Genomic DNA, 19,405 nt, shown 5'->3' on the forward strand with positions numbered 1-19,405 from the left:
CCGAGTCTGCTAAAAAATGCACAGCACAATGTCGGCAAACAAATGATGGGGCAGTATTCATGGTGCAGACAAATATAGTCTTCTTTTTATAAGTAATAAAAAATATAAATATTCCTTGAAAATTAATACATGTATCTCTGTTACTAAGGTCTGATGTCCTGGGTCATATATTCCCGCTGGTCGGTAAAGACTGGGCGCAGTCTGGAGTGGCGCAGCTGTTTACCAAAATTAAAAACAATGGCTACCAGCTTTTGTACCTCTCGGCGAGAGCTATTGGTCAAGCGAAAGTAAGTATTGACGTTTTTTTTATTTTGTGTAAATTTATCGAATCCTCCAAGATTTAGTTTTTAAAGCTTAGTCGTTCCCAAATAGATGTGTTCCTTATGTAAAACAGAATCTATTATTAGAGGTTGCGAGGTTATTGACGCTATGTTCAAGCCATAATTTGAGTCATAGAATGATCACCTAATATACCACCTACTCGTGCAGGTGACGCGCGAGTACCTGCGCTCGATCAGACAGGGCGAGGTGTGTTTGCCCGACGGTCCACTTCTCCTCAACCCCACGTCACTGTTGCGCGCCTTCCACCGCGAGGTCATCGAGAAGAAACCAGAGGAGTTCAAGATACAGTGTCTCGCCGATATCAAGGCACTCTTCCCGCAGGGTTCGAACCCGTTCTACGCGGGATATGGCAACAGAGTTAATGTGAGTTACATTTATGGTCCTTAGCCATTAACAGTTAAAAAAATTACAGTAAAATTTTAAGCGAAGCCTTAATGTAGTGAATGAAAAGGTTTTTAATAATTCTATTAGTTTTGTAAATCATTAAATTATTATACTCGCATGAATATAGTTGAATGTTGTCCCATTCTCATGAAAAAGAATAAATGACTGAGTAATTTTTATAAGAAGATTGATTACTAATGATTTATTGTCATTTACAGGATGTTTGCGCGTACCAGGCAGTTGGCATTCCAATCGTGAGAATATTCACAATAAACTATAAAGGCGAATTGAAACACGAACTGACACAGACATTCCAATCCACGTGAGTATCGCATGAGTCGTGTGTTGTGCCCACTGTTGGTTGGTATGATGTACAAACGCGCAATGTATTGTTAGTGGTTACGTTCGTGGCTGGCGCTGGTGACGTCACTAACACGCTGTGTTCACACTGGTAATGTGCTATATTTTTATTTCAGTTACCACGTGCAAAGTGACATGGTCGATGATTTCTTCCCAGCACTGAAACGTGATAATAATGTTAAAAGCTTGTTCGAGGTTTAGGTGTAGAGTATTAACTAGTAGTTAGTGAGAGAAATTATCGGAGGCGCGATTATTGCCGGTAAGCCGTATGGCATGATTTGTAAGGCTTGGGCTCGAGGCCGACTCATCTACTTCATAATACACGACGCCGCTGATTAAAACCTCATGATAATAATAATAATTGGCTAAATAATAATACTGACGAATTGCAATCATCGACATGTCATCTGTCTCGTTGTTGGATACTGTGTTCGCCAGAACTGTGTTAACTATTTGTTGTTTTCTAACATGTTTGTAGCTACTTTGGTGCCGGACGACTGTAGTTGTGGGCTTTTAGATGTCTGTCTATTAACACTGTGTAACCTAAAAAATAACTACGATAAACCATTAAAATACACCGCCATATAAAACAATTAATTTAGATTTTTATAAGGACATTATCATTGGTTTATTCTTATGATATTGTGTTCGTTCGTGTGATTATGTCATAAACTTATATCATCTGAGATGACATTTTAGTGTTGTGTTATTTTTATTATTTTTTTTAATTGTACTGATTTGGAACCTTCAGTTTTTCGGTCATAGTACATAATATGAACATTGTCATTAACAAGGACTTCTTCGGAAGTACTTAATGGTATAATGTAAGAGTGTTATCCCTAAAAATTTAATAGTATGGATTAACTCCAATAGATGTAAAATGGAGAATGATAATTATGCATTAGAAATTTGGGTCCCATATCTATTACTTACTATGAAATGGTTAATGAATAATATCTAGTGCGTTATTCTAAGTTGAGCAATTGTTGTATTGTCGTTAATATGTGTGAGTAGTTGAGTGAGCATGTGTGTCGGTGTGCAGGTACTCGCACATGTCGGTGCTGGTGGACCAGGTGTTCCCGCCGGCGCAGTGCGAGCCGAGCGCGGAGTTCTCGCAGACGCTGTACTGGCGCGAGCCGCTCCCCGACGTGCCGCCGCTCGCGCCCGCGCCCGCGCCGCCGCACCACGCCCCGCACCACGCCCCGCACGCGCCCGCGCCCGCGCCGCTCCCCGCCAAGCAGTAACTAACACCGGACTAGGCCCCAACAAACAATCACTTCAGCGCCACTTGTGACTGACTTCGAATCAAATCAATATTGCCGTATCATGAGATTGTTCAAATTCGAGTGACACAATATAGATCTGTGCACTCACTGCATATTATCCATAATATTTGCCACTGAACTCTTCACAATTGTTACAGTAGGAAAGAATTCTCCCAATGATTACCCACCTGTATAAGTACCAATATTTCCTACGTTGTTACTTTTTCCCAGGCGCATACATCGGTTTTAATATATTTATTAATCGATTGCAATTTTATATTGAGTCATTGTATAATAATATAATTTAAATACCTGTCATTGAATGTTATTTTAGTGGCAGTAATAAAACTATGGACATCATACTTCATAATCAAGAAAAAGTATGCTTAGAGAATCAAGTAAACATAATTTTAGATTCTTGCATCAATACACGATAGCTATAAACATATTTTTTTGTACTATTTATGATTGCATAAATATTACATAAAAATATATTTATAGCTATATAGCTGGCTAATAGTTTATTGAAACTTAGATTTCACGTTTCGTTTCCACAAATTGATATTAATAAATTAATAATAAAATTCAATTTCATAATAAAATTGCAATCACTTTTTTTTATTTTAAAATAAAATATACAAATGGTAGCCCGAGGGCTCCACAGATATTAATTTTAAGTTCAATCAGCATGGATGGACGGTGTTATACGTAAACTCAAATTTTTGCCTCAGTGCAGAATAATTCGTGTCGTTATTATACTTAACAAATAATAAATGTACAGTTAGCCTCAAATGTTAGGTTAACAGGAAGACGTTCCATGTTAATGAATTTATAACCATCAACCATACAGCATAAGTAACACTGTTCAAATACACAATGATAACCTAAGGCGATGCAAAGTAAACTTGTGGTCGACTTTTTGAAGTAATCTTTCCAAAATAACTTTTGTCAAAAATACAACTTTCATAAGCGCGAGATTTGTCTTAGTAAAAGTAGAATTATTTATGTGTATCTAAATCCGAAAATATTAGAATCTAGCAGGGCTCGGAAGGTGATTTTGATGGTATCATAAAAAAATATTATTCTATGTTCTTTTTTCCAAAGGTTATTTATGTTGACATAATACGTTCGTAATATACCTACTAATTAAGTTTTCGTGAATTTCTGCAGAAACATCTGCACGTGATACAGAAAAATAGGTATGTGTTTTGAAATGAGATGAACCTACTAGGAATTTAGGAAAATATTTTTATAATATCATCCAAAGTTGACTTGAATGCATTGCTCAAGATTTGTAATGGTCATCGTACGTTTAGAATCATCGACCACGTAGCTGTGTGGTGGATGTTTAGAATACTCGCTTAAAATTTTGATCTAGAATAAATCCCAATTTAATAAGGATATACTATACAAGCTTGTAGAGTAGGGTATTAGTACGAATATTAGACTCATGCATGGTCATTATCACCGATCTTAGTTGGCGCGTAACTTCCAACATAAATTAAAGTAAAGTCAAAATGAGAAGGCTCATAGTAAGTTAGTAGACTGTAATGCAACAAAGTAAAGCATGTTAACATTGTCACGGCAGTTTCTCAGAAGAAACTAATATTATACTTACTCGTTACGTAGTGATATGCTTCATACCTTTTTATATAGAGTACTTTGTGCGTTTAGGTACATAGATACCTTACTCATTGATATAGCATGAAATTTATTTTTTTGATGTAGTTTGCAATAGTTTAATCCTATGAAGAATAAAATAAGTACTATCTAACTTAGCTGTGTGAAATAAAATTTACTGGAAATATGTGAAACAGGTCCTTGCTGAATTAAACTACTTAGTGCAATTTTTTTAATAGTTAGCATAGTAGACAATATTTTAGTCATGATCTCAATAGACGCTGAGGAAGAACGTAATAATTTTATTTTATTACATAGTACATAATAATTACCGATATTATATTAATCTCTACAAGCATTGTAACTTTGATGACTTGCTTTGTAAATCACTTAGCGCCTGGGATTCTACATCTGTGGTATAGGCGATTTAATAAATAATTATAATTTGTTCACTATCGAGTCGGGTATAAGAATGGGAATGAAATAAGTCAACGTGGGTTATGTAGTGTAGATGTAGTAGAAGTGTTTAGCAGAGAATTATTTTGGGACATCTTACTTTATTTTGTAAAACTTTCTTTATAATTCGTTGCAAAGACTGTACGTTTCATGCAATTACATTTTATTTGAATAGATTTAGTTGTTATGGAACTAAGTCATCAGGCTGTTTAGGTTTTGCCGATTGTGTAAGCTGTGATGTTGACGACTGATGAAACAATGCTTTATCTTTATACTGTGATTACCTATTTGTATGTATGTGCTAATTCAATTTTTTGTTAAATGTATACTTGTAATAATAATCCGGAGGCTTAGCTTCTGTTAGACATTTCATTTGTAATTATAGTATATATTTCTAGACATATTTTATGTGGTAACTAGCAGTTTAATTTCTTTGTAATGTTGCTCTTAAGTTTATTAAGTGCCGAATTTTCGTTTCGCGTAATGATTAAAGTTAATTATCTTTTATATAATAATTTATTGTTACTGTGATTATTGTAATAAATATTTTCGGAATAATTTGTATTTATGTTTTTTATTGTCTACTTTTAATAAGCATACCAACAGAGAACACGCCAAACGGTAACTAGCTTGATAATTAGGTACATTTATGAGCATAGATAACGATTAGAGGTAATGCCATTCATGAAGACGCGCCCCATCACCTTCAAGCGGAGGTTCCTTCGTTCGGTTAACCCTGTCGTAAACCGTCAGTGTTCCTTGTACAAAACTAGTATGATCCACGTTGCGCAAAATCTTGGATTTAGCACAAAAAGACGCTCGTGGCTTCACCCGCGTCAAAGTTCTTCCTGCTACGAAAGCCTAAACACTCGCTCAAACTTTCCTAATTCTAATACTAATTTATCCTAATATAAATTTAATATTTAGAAATGTTTGTTATAATATGCAAACAGCTGAATGGGTTTGGATGAAATTTGGCACCCAGATAATAGTATGTCCTGGACGAACACAAAGATTCTTTATATATCGACAATTTGTTTCCACAGGAAATTACGTTTTTTTTATCTAATTATTAAACATTAGGTGATGCTAGCGTCGTATAGATAGTGCTGTGAATCCCTACAATGCGTTAGGGATCTTTGACAGAAAAACTTTTTCATGCGGGCAAAGTCGCGTGCAACACCTAACAAAAAATAATAAGAAGCGTGAAGATGTTTGATCGTACTAAATTGAACTCATTTTAAGCATTTTATTTTCATCTATATTGTCTCCCTATAAATTAAACTAGCTTTTTAAAAAAATACCTGCACAATAATTCAAATAATAGAATGGAAGTAGCAACTATCCAATTATTTTTTACCCTCTATCGTGATTGGGCCATTCATCGTAGTGTGCGTCTACACCATTGGTATACACTAACCCACTTATTCATAGACGTTATTTATCTAAGGACAGAGTATCGCTGTGATAACAAGTTCGCCCGTGTGAAGTAGTTTTCCGGGATAAAAGAGCCGCTATAATTTTTTCTGGGATAAATTGTAGCCAAATTTCATAAAAATCCGTTTAGTAGATTTTAAGAAAATCGATAACATACAGACAGACATAACAGGGGACTTTCTAATTTTTACCTTGTATAGATTTTCATTTTGAATGTAATGCCCATTTCCAGATTGCTATTCCAAAAAAAGAAATTCATTTATTGAATAGCTATCTACAGTGGCATTATAGTTTGTTTTGAATAATCATTTTAAAAGGGTCTTGGGAGCTGGAATGTAAATTTGGAATCTCGACGATATGTCTTTTAGGTGTATTTTTGACAAAATACAAGATATAAAAAAAAGTCTCAGAATATGTACATAGTTATATAATAATTATTAACTATTATAAAAAAGAAAACACTAAGTTTCATCTGCATCCATAGCTTCATTCCCTGAATCATTATCATTATTATCTGCATCTTCATCATCACTTGGTACCTCAAGATCTTTGTGGTATCCTTTACCTTTTGTCCAATGACATTTTATCACAACTTTGAAATCTGCCATTTGAATCCCTAATAATTTTAATGTGCTTGCTTGTTCTGGTGTCAGAGCAGTGCCTTTCTTACAAACCTGTAATGATAAAATTAATATTGCCTATATATATAAAAAAAAAATCTTATAGCATCAGGGTTTAGATTTAGATATCTACTTTATATTACAATGGTAGGTAAATAACAGCAAATAGTTATATTCATCCTATTTGAATTAACTTGTATTGTTTGAAGACTATGTATTAGTATTTTTCAGTTTCAATTATGGACTAAGTGCAATTAACCCAAAAAATAAAAATATGAACTCATTCATAAACTCTTTTGGTCCATTATACATTTATTATTTTTCTTTCACCTAGCATATAATGAATGTTATACATGCAGGCAATTTAAATTGGCAATAACCTTTAAACTATGAATACTCCAAGACATATAATACATTACATACCTGATATTCTTTAATAAGATGAATGATTCCTCTGTCCAATGATGTTGGAAGTCCTAATCGCCTAAGATGTGGTTCAATAGTGTGTGAGAAATCTTTTAATGGTCCCTGCGGTAGCACTACATCCTTTGTTGCCACAAACCCAGCTCGAGCATATTCTGATTCAGAAAAATTTTTGAACCAGTTCAAAACTTCAGGTACATCTCTGTTTGTCATAAGTAAGCCGCATTGACCTTTCAATTTTTTCGAAAGCTGGAATTACAAATAAATTTTAATACCAAATACTGCAAAGAATTTATTATAATGTGAACTATTTATGACTGAGACATAAGATGTTAAGTCTATTTCAATACTTCAACTCTTGCAATAGAAGAACAAGATAAATTTACTTTCCTTCATGAATATGTCGAAGAATACATAAAAATACACATTCATTTAAATTTGTTACAAAAAAAGCAAAACACAATCACACCTTTTTCTGAAGGGGTAAAGAGAAGTGCCACTAGGGCACCCACATTTCACAAAGCATGTTTTTTTTTCATGATGTGATATATTATGGTAATGTATTTTATCATTCATACATCTTGCATAGGACTTTAATTCTGATTATACAATATGATCTGGACATGATAAATCTGTCCTTGGTGAATTTAGTTAAACTATACTGTTAACATGTTTACTATCTATAAAACCATTGAGTGCAATTACCAAATTGAGCTGATCTTCCACTTCATCACTTTTTGTTTTTCCGAGAGCCAGTGCCATCACTTTATTCTTCCCAAAAAAGAATCTAGAATCCTTCCATTCGTTTCTCAAATCTTTTAGTTTTGCATTACGCATGTTATCAATAGTAAACAGAAATATGTGTTCATATTTCGATAACGAATTCCTAATTTCTTCAATAATTTTTTGTTTCAGTTGTAGTCCTTTTTTGTTCGTTTTGGTCAGTGAAACTGAAAAGTATAATTAAATTGGATACTGTAGTTATGGTAATGGAAAGCGGTGACCGCTTCAAACTATAAAATATATATAACTATTTCTTATTTCATAGATACAGCTGGATAACCTTTAAAATTATATTAAAATATCAAGTTTACGGATTTTAGAAAATGTTGAACTGTTAAATCTTTACTTTAATGGTCCCCAATTATTGTAACTTAAATAACTTACCCTTTTTATCTCTTTTTGACTTCGGCATAGTGTGAAATTATCTTTTAAATCCAATTGAGTAAACTCGGTAATTAAGTCCAATTTTTGTGATAAAATATTAACAAATATAATTTATTTTCTCTTTCTTATTTATATTATGGCAAATACATTGACATTCACGTGTTACGATTTACATGACATGTTTCATAAATTTGAGGTTATAATAGCCAAAGACAAAATCAACAGATTACAAAACACACATTATTACATATATCTATGGGATGGCTGTATGGGCTAGAACCCTTTGCCTTCCCAATAATAAAGGGAAAATCAAAATTAAGAAAAAAAAATATCTATGGGTTGTAATTACTAATGAGTTGTACACGTAAAGCACTGCAATTTTGTGACCGCAGTATATTATAGACAAAAATGCGAAAAACTATGTATTTATAACCCGACTAAGGAATGTTACAAATAAAGATAATTCCAGGTAACCTGACAACACTTGTAGTCTCTCACTAGTCACTCCGCTTCTTATAATAAGTAATACCAAAGAACGTTACAATAAAACTAATATTTATTTATTTTTATATATGTATATATATATGTATTTTTTTTTATATATATATCTATATATTTATATATGCGAGTATGTTTTAATTACATTTGTTTACTATTTCTCTTCTTATTTGTTTTTCACTTCTTTTATTATACACCTACCTCCGTCCTCTCTACACCACCCCAAGGTTGACTGGGAGAGAATGCCCATGGCATTAAGTCCGCCTGTATACCATGTGTACAAAGTGTTAATAAATAAATAAATAAATAAATAAAACGGAAAGTAATACTCTAAGCTCCGCTTCTCGGCCCCGATGCGTCTCTAATGGATGGACTTATATAAAAAAATATAGGAGGCGGATTTTTGGATTACCCAACTCGTCCGCGCTTACTTGCATAAATTGGGAGGGCTTGAAGTTGGTGGTCACCTATCACCATTGTACAATATATATCGATGGTGGTAACTTAGAAAAGCGTATTACTTTACAAAATAGTATCTTTTGCTCGTGGCTTCGCCTGTGTGAGAGTTTTCAGGGATAAAAGTCTCGCTATATTTTGTGCCGGGATAGAAAGTAGCTTATGTCCTCAACAGGGTCTCAAACTATCTCCATACCAATTTTTTCGCAATCCGTAGAATAGTTTTTGAGTTTATTGTGTTCAGATAGGTAAAAAGATGCGACTCTTTTTTTTTAACCTTTATATAACTAAAGTGTATAAGTGTACGTAAATTAGTAAAGGCACGGTATGTTTCGCAAAACATTGTGTACATCTTTTAAATACCTACAACGCACATTTTATAAATATCGATATGTTCTACGTAGTCAACCTTCAAGTTCAAGTTTAAAAGATCTTATTTTCAAGTTGGCGGCGGGGGTGGCATAATAATTCGTTATCTGTTCATAATTATTGTATTCTTAATTCTATATTATGCCAATATGTGAATAATGGTGTGAGTAATGTGTTTATATATATTTAGGATTTGGCTACAATATACCTTGACATAATATTGTAACCGTTTGTTGTCTTTACGTATAAAAATAAATAAATAAATAATCCCATTTTTCTGGTTAGAAATGACTTTCACTTAAGAACACTGCAATGCCATAGCTAGAATCACATCTTGAAGACTTGCGTTAAAAAAATCTAGGTATTGATTGACTGACATTCTCGTACCGTGATGGAAACAAAATGTAGAGTTCTTTACATTTAAAAACTTGTTATACATATATTCAAATAATTGATTTTAATACATAGCGTCGCTATTAACATAAATATTTTGAAGTAGATTTTTGAGAGAAGGTGGATTACTTTAAACGTAATTTTAAAAAGACGCGCGAAATGTTGCATTTATTTCCTCTCGTTCCTAAGAATCATTTTCAATATTTGACTACTTTTTAAACATAGTTCTTCCTGTTATCCTTGTTTTTCTTTATGAGGAAGTTAAGGTAAGAAGTATTAAATTGTGTAGTACGTCAGCGTTTATTTTCGACATCGCATAGACTTCCTCTACGAATAATTCAAGATGGCCGACTTGCTCTGAGAACCCCGTTCCGATTTTGTTTCCCCTCTGGCCCCGCCGCCGTCACTGTAGTATATCGTTCGCAGCAAGAGAAAAACTGATATTGTGTTGTAATTTGCTGGTTTAATTACTTTTTTTCCCTTCCATCAAGTAAGTGAATTGCAATTCTATTGAGTGGTTGTAATTTTACGTGTTATTATTAAAGTGTTTGTATTTAAAAACGCATTTCACAAATTTGTGACTGTGACGCATAGAAGGAGTGCCCTAGCAGCAGCCATTTTGCCTGAACCGGCGACACGATTTCGCGGTGCGGTTAGCTATTTATCTAAATTTTATATCTAAATTAATGGTATCGCTACATAACTTCTCAATAAATCGTGTTCTTTTGATTTGCGCGTAAATTTAAGTAAATAGTAACGTAAAAGTAAGTAGATTTCTGGCTCTTATTACACTCTCGTCCTACGTGCCTGTGAATTATATTTTTGGATTACTACAAAGAATTGGTTATTTCGTGAACACTTCCACAATTTTGCCTATTTAGTGGAGTAGTTTTAGCTTGGGTTAGTTAAAAAAGCGTGGGCTTGTAACGGTGTGCGATTCATATACTGGTAAAGGTAACCAACGATCTCACTAGTGCGTCGTAATTGCGCCGTGCGTAGGTATGCAGTTATCTTTGTCAGTTCGATAAGGATGTAACGTCTTGACATTCTAGATGCCGAGAAGGTATCAGTGAGGGCATCCTGAATTTGATTTTCGTTTCAATCTCTAAATGCCTTGATTTTCCATTGTAAGCTATTTATTTCGTGAATCTATATCTACAAGTTGCAGGATTTTGAAACAAAAGGTAGGTACCGAGCTTTTCAAATTACGTTGACTTGGATGACACACCTTGCCATGGACATGTGGTGGAAATGAAATGAGAAGAATGTAACCAGCAATTAAACGATTTATAGCTCATAGTAACTGAAGCATTTAGTTGTCTTTCAATTATTGCAAGTTAACAAATAGGATGAAATTAAAGCTCCTGTTTGATATCAAGATTTTTTGTTTGCTAACCTACTTCAATCTGGTTAAATATTATCTAGTCAATAATATGAACATATTCTGAAAGTTCTTGTATTATGACCTTGGCTGGAAAGGTTAAAACCAAGTCCTTAACTTGAATTAGTCATTGCCTCAAATTAGTCATTACTGGTTGCTTATTTGATGGGAACACATGAGTCATTTATTTAAAAGCCAAAAATTACTGTAATTTGCAACACTGATGTATTTATTTCTGCCATGTATGGGCTTCAAGTACAAGATATATAAAAAGTAATTTTTTAATCGTATCTATTGCATCCATTGTAATCTGACTGAATATTAAAGTTAAACAATTAATCTACATAATTGATTTAATTTGTTCCTAGATCTTCATATATATTGTTTATTGTCCTGTGGATGTATAAATTGATAATTGTAAAAATGGCCCCAAATGATGTTTACTTACTGATTTAAAAAAAAAAATATATAATTTTACATATAGGATTTGAATAAAGTTTGGTTCATCAGTCACATGGTTGTTGAAATATTGCAACGGTTTAAGATTATTTAACCTTTAAAAAACTATCGCACAATCAGTTGTGATGTAACTATCATATTAAGTGTAAATTTAAAGTACACACTTATATAACAGTGCTATTTAACAATGGTCCCCTACTAGATAAAAAAAATTATCTCATTGATCATTGTTGAAAAAAAAACATGTCAAAAGTATTTGCTATATTTTTTAAATTCACTTTTAGACATTGATAAATCTTATTATTTATAGAAATGTTTGCTGGGCCATGGTTTTAGTTTAATTTTAATGCCTGTAAATAAGTTTAATGTAATTTCCTAAGTGTAGAGAGTGATTGGATTTAGAAGTTCAAGTATTTCTTTTCTATCTGTTCTCATAGTTCTGAATCAAATTTTAGTAAATAGAATTTCATTTTTAATTTCTTGTAAAACCACACACTATGTCCTTAATTTTGCTGAGAAGGTTTACCACCACTGACAACCTAGGGCAACTGGACAGTTATGTTGGGATCACCAGCTTTACTATTTGGCTTGTGCTGCTGGACTAAGACTATTATATACAACCCTGTCCACCACATAATAAGTAGTATACATAAGTTACTACTTATGTATACTACTTATATATGTGAAGGTTACTACCTGTTTCCACTTTTAGCGCATAAAGGCTAGGTGTGGGTTCTTCCACCCAAAAGTGCCTAGTTATCCTTTGTAATCACTCATAAACACCACAGTTCCATTCCTATGAGTGCTGACTCCCAACATATTATGATTTAAGTATTAGTGTTTTTATAAACCTACATTAAATTCGTAAATTTGTAGTACATAAATTAAACCTGTTATAGTACATAACTAAAAACCCCGAAAAAATATTAAAGAAAATATTATATACAAACCTATTTCCCTAAAGCAAAAAGGCTTTTTGTTTTTGTTATAAATGGCAGTTTTAATATCAATTTGTTTGATTTAATATACATACTCGAAAGAAGGATCTAGAATACTGAAAACAGTTTTTCTAGATGCTTATAGCTTGAAACACTTACCCAAGAAACAATAAAAAAAAACTATCTGGCGTCATTATAAAAAGTATGAGTGTATATTATAGTGAAGTTGGGAATCATGCACTTCTGTCCTCGTAATAAGTAAATAGCTGTTTTCCTCATAACGTAAATAACGCCAGGATTTGCCCAGGTCATTCTAGAAAGTTCTTTTCGTTTTTGTAGCAATACCGACAGCGATATACTGCTATATGTCTTAAAGAAGTGAAGTAACAGTGATGTAGAATGTTTCCAAATTGTTACGATTCCAATATCTTAACTCAAGTAATCTTGAATGAAAACAATGATATAAATATGACTGCTTGAATTGGGTATAAAATCCCAGACCACTCCAGTTTCTCAATTTAAAGTGCCTCTTAACACGTGCTAGTGAGACCACGTTTTTTTCTAACTTATTTCTACAAATCGATATAAAACTAATTTAACTTCTTTATGAAACATAGTTTAAGTAAAATGGGAATTTATTTAATATAATGTAAGAATTTAGTTATTCATCAATAAAAAGGAAAAAAGCACAGGAATTTAAGTTAATAAATAGGTAATCAGCTACAAGGTTTGCGACAAGTGTTCTGCAGTAAATTGGAAATTGTATATACCGAAACTATGAAAAAGGGTAGGAATGTAACGCTAATGTACGGTATGGTGCTTCTTTGAACAAGAGCGCTGCGTTTTGGCAGCGACTACCTAATACTGCGGCATACGTATATTTTCAAGAGCTTTTTAGTCTGCACCATATTTCGCTGTTTTCCATCGTACTATGTAAGTTACAAAAATGTTCTGATAGTACGCCCAATATATGAATACGATCTAATAAGATAAAGAACTGTAGGCTTATAAAATACCGTTTTAAATTTAAGAAAGAATCAAGTAGATAGATACCTATCAAATAATACTATCTAATATGTATATAAAAATAAAAACATTGTTTGAAAATGTACGTAGATATTGCATTTTTTTAATTTATATTATAAAAACTATGTACACCTAATATTAATATTTTCTTTATAAAAATTTAACCATTAAAACATATCTCATTAATGATTATCTGAACGCATTATTTTTAGTTTTTGTTTTGTCAAATCAATGACGTCATATCACATCACCCAGAATTACGATTACTTAATATTTGGTGATTATCCTACCAAAAAAAATTTTAAACATGCTATGCATGTATAGAATATAATAATATATAATATTATATTATTTATATTTTTATATTATGCATGTAAAGATAAAACGACATAGTAAAACGAGAGCTTGACTATTACTTTTATATGTTAGGTATGAAATAGCTCGAAACAATGATTTACTAAAGGTTGGCGAAGGTTAAGAGGGTGGCGCCCTGCTTGGTTTTTCGCATACGTTCTAGAAGTTGCGGACTGCCGTGTATCGATCGTGTTTAGCTTACTGTATAAATTGTAGTGTAAAACGTTAAAGTTTTATAAAATAAGTTGAATCATTTAGTCTAAAATCATTAGTGCAATGCGTAGCAACAGGGTAATGTTGTAAAAGGCAGTAGGTAGATAGGGTAGCGTGAGGCAGGCGCCGGGCCGACGGGTGCGGTGCACGAGGGACGTGCGGGACGCGCGGGGTGCGAGGGGTGCGCAGGGAGGCCGAGAGGGTGAGGGGTGTGTGCAATAGTCGCGCTAGTCGTATTTCGTCTGGAGTGTTTATCCCGCGTCGGCCGATCAATACCGGTGGCGCAGTGGCGGTGACCAAGCGGCGGCGGCGCGGTGACTCGGCGCGTGCCTGGCTAGTAACTGCTCGCTTGAGTCTGTGAGATGCTGTCACACCGAGCGGACGTAGCGTCGATGTCGCGTTTGGCGTGAGAGCTCTTAGAGCTACGTTGAGTTCACACTTTGCGCTGCTGCGCCTGTGAGCCTCTGCCCAAGGTGTGTTCATATGATGAACAAACCCTACCAGCGATTCACTTGAGTGAAAGTGACACCAAACGATTAGTCTTTCTGAATGAACCACACCTGCAGCGAGTTTTCGTTATCAATTATTTGAAATATTTTAATGCGAATTATATTTTTTTGCAGGGGCATCAGTGAATAAATCCTCTCCTATCGTCCACGATGTCCGTCGACAAGGAGGAACTGGTGCAACGCGCCAAGCTGGCAGAGCAGGCTGAACGATATGACGACATGGCGGCTGCGATGAAAGAAGTAACGGAAACCGGCGTCGAACTCAGCAATGAGGAAAGGAACCTCCTTTCCGTTGCTTATAAAAATGTGGTAGGCGCCCGACGGTCGTCATGGCGAGTCATCTCCTCCATTGAACAAAAAACCGAAGGTTCGGAAAGAAAACAACAGATGGCAAAAGAATATAGGGTTAAAGTAGAAAAGGAGCTCAGAGAAATCTGCTACGATGTACTGGTAAGATTTTAAATTTATTTTTTCAGTCTTAGTAAAAATAAAGCGCTTCTTTTCTTAAATTTCTGTTATCCTTTTCTATCTAAACATTTGAAGTGTAAAATATCTTCCTAATTGAGAATGTAATATAATATTCCATATTAGTGGGTTCAATGCGGTAGAAGACATCCTACGCGGATGACGTCATAATATTTGCGCATCGCCAATCTGGTGATGCAAGCGATCAAAACCGCGGTCATTTCTCATATCATTTAAAAGTGTTTAACGATATATGGTATAATGGTGGATAGTGGGTACCACGTGACATCGTGAAGGGCGCGGCGCGGCTGCGTGCGTCGCGGGGCGGGGTGACGTAGTGCGCCGCGTCGCTGCGCGCGCCGCTAGCCAATGGCGTTCGTTGCCCCACATCCTAACTCTCTCATTACTTGAATATAGGGAATTTTTCAGTTCAACTTTACTTTTAATTTACATTGCTATGAAATACACATCGAATGTAATGGTCGAGCTACATAATTGATTTTATTACAGGGCTTACTTGACAAGCACCTTATCCCTAAAGCTAGTAATCCAGAAAGTAAAGTATTTTACCTCAAAATGAAAGGAGATTACTACAGGTACCTTGCGGAAGTGGCCACAGGAGAAACCAGACATTGTAAGTATAGTTAATCGAAATGCATTGATATCCGAAAAAAATATAGCTCTTAAAAAAATATTATATGCGCTTTTCTTTAGTCTTTATATGGAAAAGAAAGTTAACAACCATTTAAATTACAGCTGTTGTAGAGGATTCACAGAAAGCATACCAAGATGCTTTCGAGATCAGCAAGGCGAAAATGCAGCCCACACACCCAATAAGGCTGGGCCTGGCGTTAAATTTCTCCGTCTTCTATTATGAGATATTAAATTCACCAGACAAGGCGTGTCAGCTCGCCAAACAGGTCATTATTTGTGTCAGTTACGCATAGGCTCTGTGCTGGCTGGCACGAGATGGGAACGTAGGCTGGGCTTGTTTAACGTGCTCGCTTGTCCCCAGCCGTGGTGGAGGACTCGCAGAAGGCCTACCAGGAAGCGTTCGACATCGCTAAGGCCAAAATGCAACCGACCCACCCCATCAGGCTCGGTCTAGCGCTCAACTTTTCCGTCTTTTATTACGAGATAATCAACTCCCCTGCGCGAGCGTGCCACTTAGCTAAACAGGTTTTTCAAAATTGCACAAACTGACGATCTGCAGTGTGTGCTCACACAAAGTAACTATACTAACTGTCAGAATAGCATAGTGCCCCTTTAAAACATGCATGAACAATAAACGTTCAACAATAATAAGTAGAAATATCAGTTTGCCAATCAGTATTAACATACGAGCATGAATATGTCAAGCAATTAACCATTTAATCATCGTTCCAGCCAGTATAAGAGTGTTTATTTTGTTGACTTGTTGATATGATTATGTGAATGTAGGGCGGCAGAAATAAGATTGGTTTGTGTTGCAGGCGTTCGACGACGCGATCGCTGAACTAGACACACTGAACGAGGACTCGTACAAAGACTCGACGCTGATCATGCAGCTGCTGCGAGACAACCTGACGCTGTGGACGTCGGACACGCAGGGCGACGGCGACGAGCCCGCCGAGGGTGGTGACAACTAATCTAACGCCGCACTCACCCCAGCACACGCATTTGTTCTTATTGGTGTTTTATAAGAAAACGAGTAACATTCGAGAACGCCGCGAGGCGCGGGTCTTCCGCCGCTGATGCGAGCCTTCGCTTGTAAAAAATGTTAAAAATGTCGTTCGCAGCGGACCTTCACGTTCCGTCTAAAATTAAATGTTATGTGTCATCTTTGACGGTTTTGTATTTCTGTATTTACACTGGATTACAGATATCGAGCTGACCTGATGAATATAAATATTTATAACTTAAGTTATTAAAATTACGGTTTCTTAAGTTAAAAGTGTTTTCCTTTCATTAATAGAGTAAAACAGCCTGGTCGGCCCCAAAGTAACATTCCTTTCGCCGCATGTCCGCAGTGAAATGGAGATCATGATGGTGAATATTGTTTTGAGAATTATGCTATTAATTAAACATTTGTTAAAATCGCCAAATAATCCGATCAACTTAAAAAATCATAATATAATCCACAAACTGTACATAATGGCTGTATCAAATCAGGGCACAAAAAACTTGTTAGTGTCTCATCGTTTTTGTGATGTCCTCAAAATTTTAATATTACCAAAGTTATTGTCGACATTAACCAATTTGTTGTGCCCATCACTGATTATACTATCATTCTGAATTTTCAAGCATTTATTAGCGAAATAGTTTTTGTGATGGCCAATATTGTAACATTTCTGCTGCATTTTATCAGCCATTAATCTATTATATTTTTCATGTTTTCACCAATAAACTTTTGTATTAAATACAATTTTTAGTTTTAGAACCAAATATTTAAATAAACCGCCACCTATTAACCCCAAAAAGATGTTTGTCTAAATTGCCAATTGAAAGCCTTTTGCTAAACTTCATATCGTATTCTAAAATGTGATCCTTCAGCGAGAAACTGCTGTATTTTAACTTGGAATTAATCATATTCATTATATTGGAATGAAGCCAATAATGACTCATATAATAATACCTGTTATATTGTGACTGGTTTGTCATCAGTGCAGTGATAGTCCATTTTGCTTGTGAATTTTTCTATAGGAGATATATAGATATTTTATATACAAATCAGCTTCAAATCTACTCACGCATAGCTAGAAAAATATTTTTTTAACAAAATAATGTTGAATGATGATTCGCGCACAATAGTAGGTTGTGTGATAAATCTAAAGATATTAAATGAATACATAACATCTAATAATAAATAATAGCCACTATCAAAAAAGCGGCTAAACTATAGACGCAGAAACTCGATTGGCCATTTGCGCTGTATTTACTGTATCTCTAGTATAACTAAGGTGCTCCCTATGAAGAAATCGATGAAACTTAAATGGCCTGTTTTTTCGTATTTATATTTCTCGAATTCATAGTGACCATAAGCATTCTTTGCCATAGATTACAAATTCGAGTCTTTGAAATACAAAATGAACCCGTATTCCAGGTATATGGCGATCGTGGACCTTGCAGCAGTTATATGACAATGCTAGCCGAATAGATTCGGTCCGAATAGTCGTTAGAGCAATTTTGAATACACCATAAAGGAGTTTTACCATAATATAATTTTCGCACGATTTGGCAATGTATGACTTTGAAAGACTAAAGCAATTCAATCACTGCTTGATTGCAGGCACTGAGTGGATCTTCTACGGTGCATTAGCTCATTCCGCGTTTGTTTAATGTAATAGTTGTCTATTATAGGTAGAAGTAAAGGGCCCACTCATATGGCAGACAATTTTTGGAATGTAGTGATTTTTTCTTAGGGCTACTAACTGTTATTCAAAGAGAATTGTCATATATGGGTTTTACTGCTATCAGGGTATCACTGCGTAGTGACCCCTGCGCGTGAATTCCATGCGTGGCCACACACTGCGTAGAGTAAAGTACTATTAGCAGGAACTGGAAGAAAATGGCTTTCGTCACAATTAATACTAAGAGCATACATAATTTACTTTCATCCATATTGCAGCAATCGAAAATATACTAAGGCCGGCTCCACACGTTGGCCCCAATGGCACTCGTCCAACGTAGGATTCTAGAAAATACTATCGATCCCAACGTTGGGTCGGGCGCTGGTAGTTGGCCGACGCATATCGGTTTTTTGATAAAAAATCAAAGGAATAAGTGCTAACGCTGACGGTCCGTCCACACATTGGTGACTTGCTGTCATCCACAAAAACTTCACGCGCGTGGAAAAATTAAAGTTCTAGAATTTTCAGAACAATACCAGGCACATTCAATTATATAGAACGCATCTCGGATGGATCATAAAAATAAAAATACTGAACTCAGAATTGTAAAAGCGCTTATAGCAATTACGAATTCTGTATTAGACATCCTCAATTTGACTCTGTCGAGACAGGACTAGTACAATAGGCGTGTTGACGCCGCATGAAATTAACAACCAACTTTGGCACGAGCGTTGGGACCAACGTGTGGACCCGGCCAGAGCTATTGTTTCGAGTACATGTGCATGCCACATCCGGTCAGGCGAATGTGACTGGTTATTCCGTTAAGTTGGCACGTACCAGTAGCATTCATTTAAGAAAATAGATTCTTTCGATTAATATAGTTTGAACGTCTCTTATTCTAGAAATTGCTAAGCATGAATCCTATATAGTAACATTTTTGT

At 35.0% G+C, this 19,405-nt stretch overlaps 3 protein-coding genes across 10 annotated transcripts in view; 2 read left to right on the forward strand and 1 right to left on the reverse strand.

The window, feature by feature from the left end:
* LOC115444956 (phosphatidate phosphatase LPIN3) overlaps window positions 1–4,991 on the forward strand; it is a 34,638-nt gene extending 29,647 nt beyond the window's left edge. For 5 of the 6 annotated variants that reach the window (XM_030170968.2, XM_030170966.2, XM_037442714.1 and 2 more), the window contains 4 exons: window positions 149–287; window positions 490–705; window positions 945–1,048; window positions 2,129–4,991. In XM_030170968.2, coding sequence (XP_030026828.2) covers window positions 149–287; window positions 490–705; window positions 945–1,048; window positions 2,129–2,330 — 661 coding nt within the window. In that variant the 3' untranslated portion in view covers window positions 2,331–4,991. Of the gene's footprint in view, window positions 1–148; window positions 288–489; window positions 706–944; window positions 1,049–1,202; window positions 1,346–2,128 lie in introns of all 6 variants that reach the window. The other variant, XR_003938777.2, reaches the window with a different exon arrangement.
* A 1,284-nt stretch (window positions 4,992–6,275) lies between these two features.
* On the reverse strand, window positions 6,276–8,286 carry LOC115444955 (mRNA turnover protein 4 homolog). The gene is made up of 4 exons (XM_030170965.2): window positions 8,075–8,286; window positions 7,613–7,857; window positions 6,908–7,156; window positions 6,276–6,538 (listed from the first exon to the last, which is right to left on the reverse strand). Exons 1-4 carry the CDS (start codon window positions 8,100–8,102, stop codon window positions 6,326–6,328), a joined length of 735 nt encoding a protein of 244 aa, XP_030026825.2. The 5' UTR covers window positions 8,103–8,286; the 3' UTR covers window positions 6,276–6,325.
* Window positions 8,287–10,110: 1,824 nt separating this feature from the next.
* Window positions 10,111–17,539, forward strand: LOC115444953 (14-3-3 protein zeta). 3 transcript variants are annotated; one of them, XM_030170959.2, is made up of 5 exons: window positions 10,111–10,280; window positions 14,785–15,120; window positions 15,646–15,769; window positions 15,892–16,055; window positions 16,608–17,539. In XM_030170959.2, exons 2-5 carry the CDS (start codon window positions 14,821–14,823, stop codon window positions 16,761–16,763), a joined length of 744 nt encoding a protein of 247 aa, XP_030026819.1. In that variant the 5' UTR covers window positions 10,111–10,280; window positions 14,785–14,820; the 3' UTR covers window positions 16,764–17,539. The 3 variants fall into 3 exon arrangements, with proteins under 3 accessions (XP_030026819.1, XP_030026824.1, XP_030026821.1); XM_030170964.2 differs by lacking the exon at window positions 15,892–16,055 and adding an exon at window positions 16,151–16,314; XM_030170961.2 differs by lacking the exon at window positions 10,111–10,280 and adding an exon at window positions 10,376–10,554.
* Window positions 17,540–19,405: the final 1,866 nt, after the last annotated feature.

Source organism: Manduca sexta, chromosome 25 (genome assembly GCF_014839805.1).
Source record: "Manduca sexta isolate Smith_Timp_Sample1 chromosome 25, JHU_Msex_v1.0, whole genome shotgun sequence".
NCBI lineage: Eukaryota > Metazoa > Arthropoda > Insecta > Lepidoptera > Sphingidae > Manduca > Manduca sexta.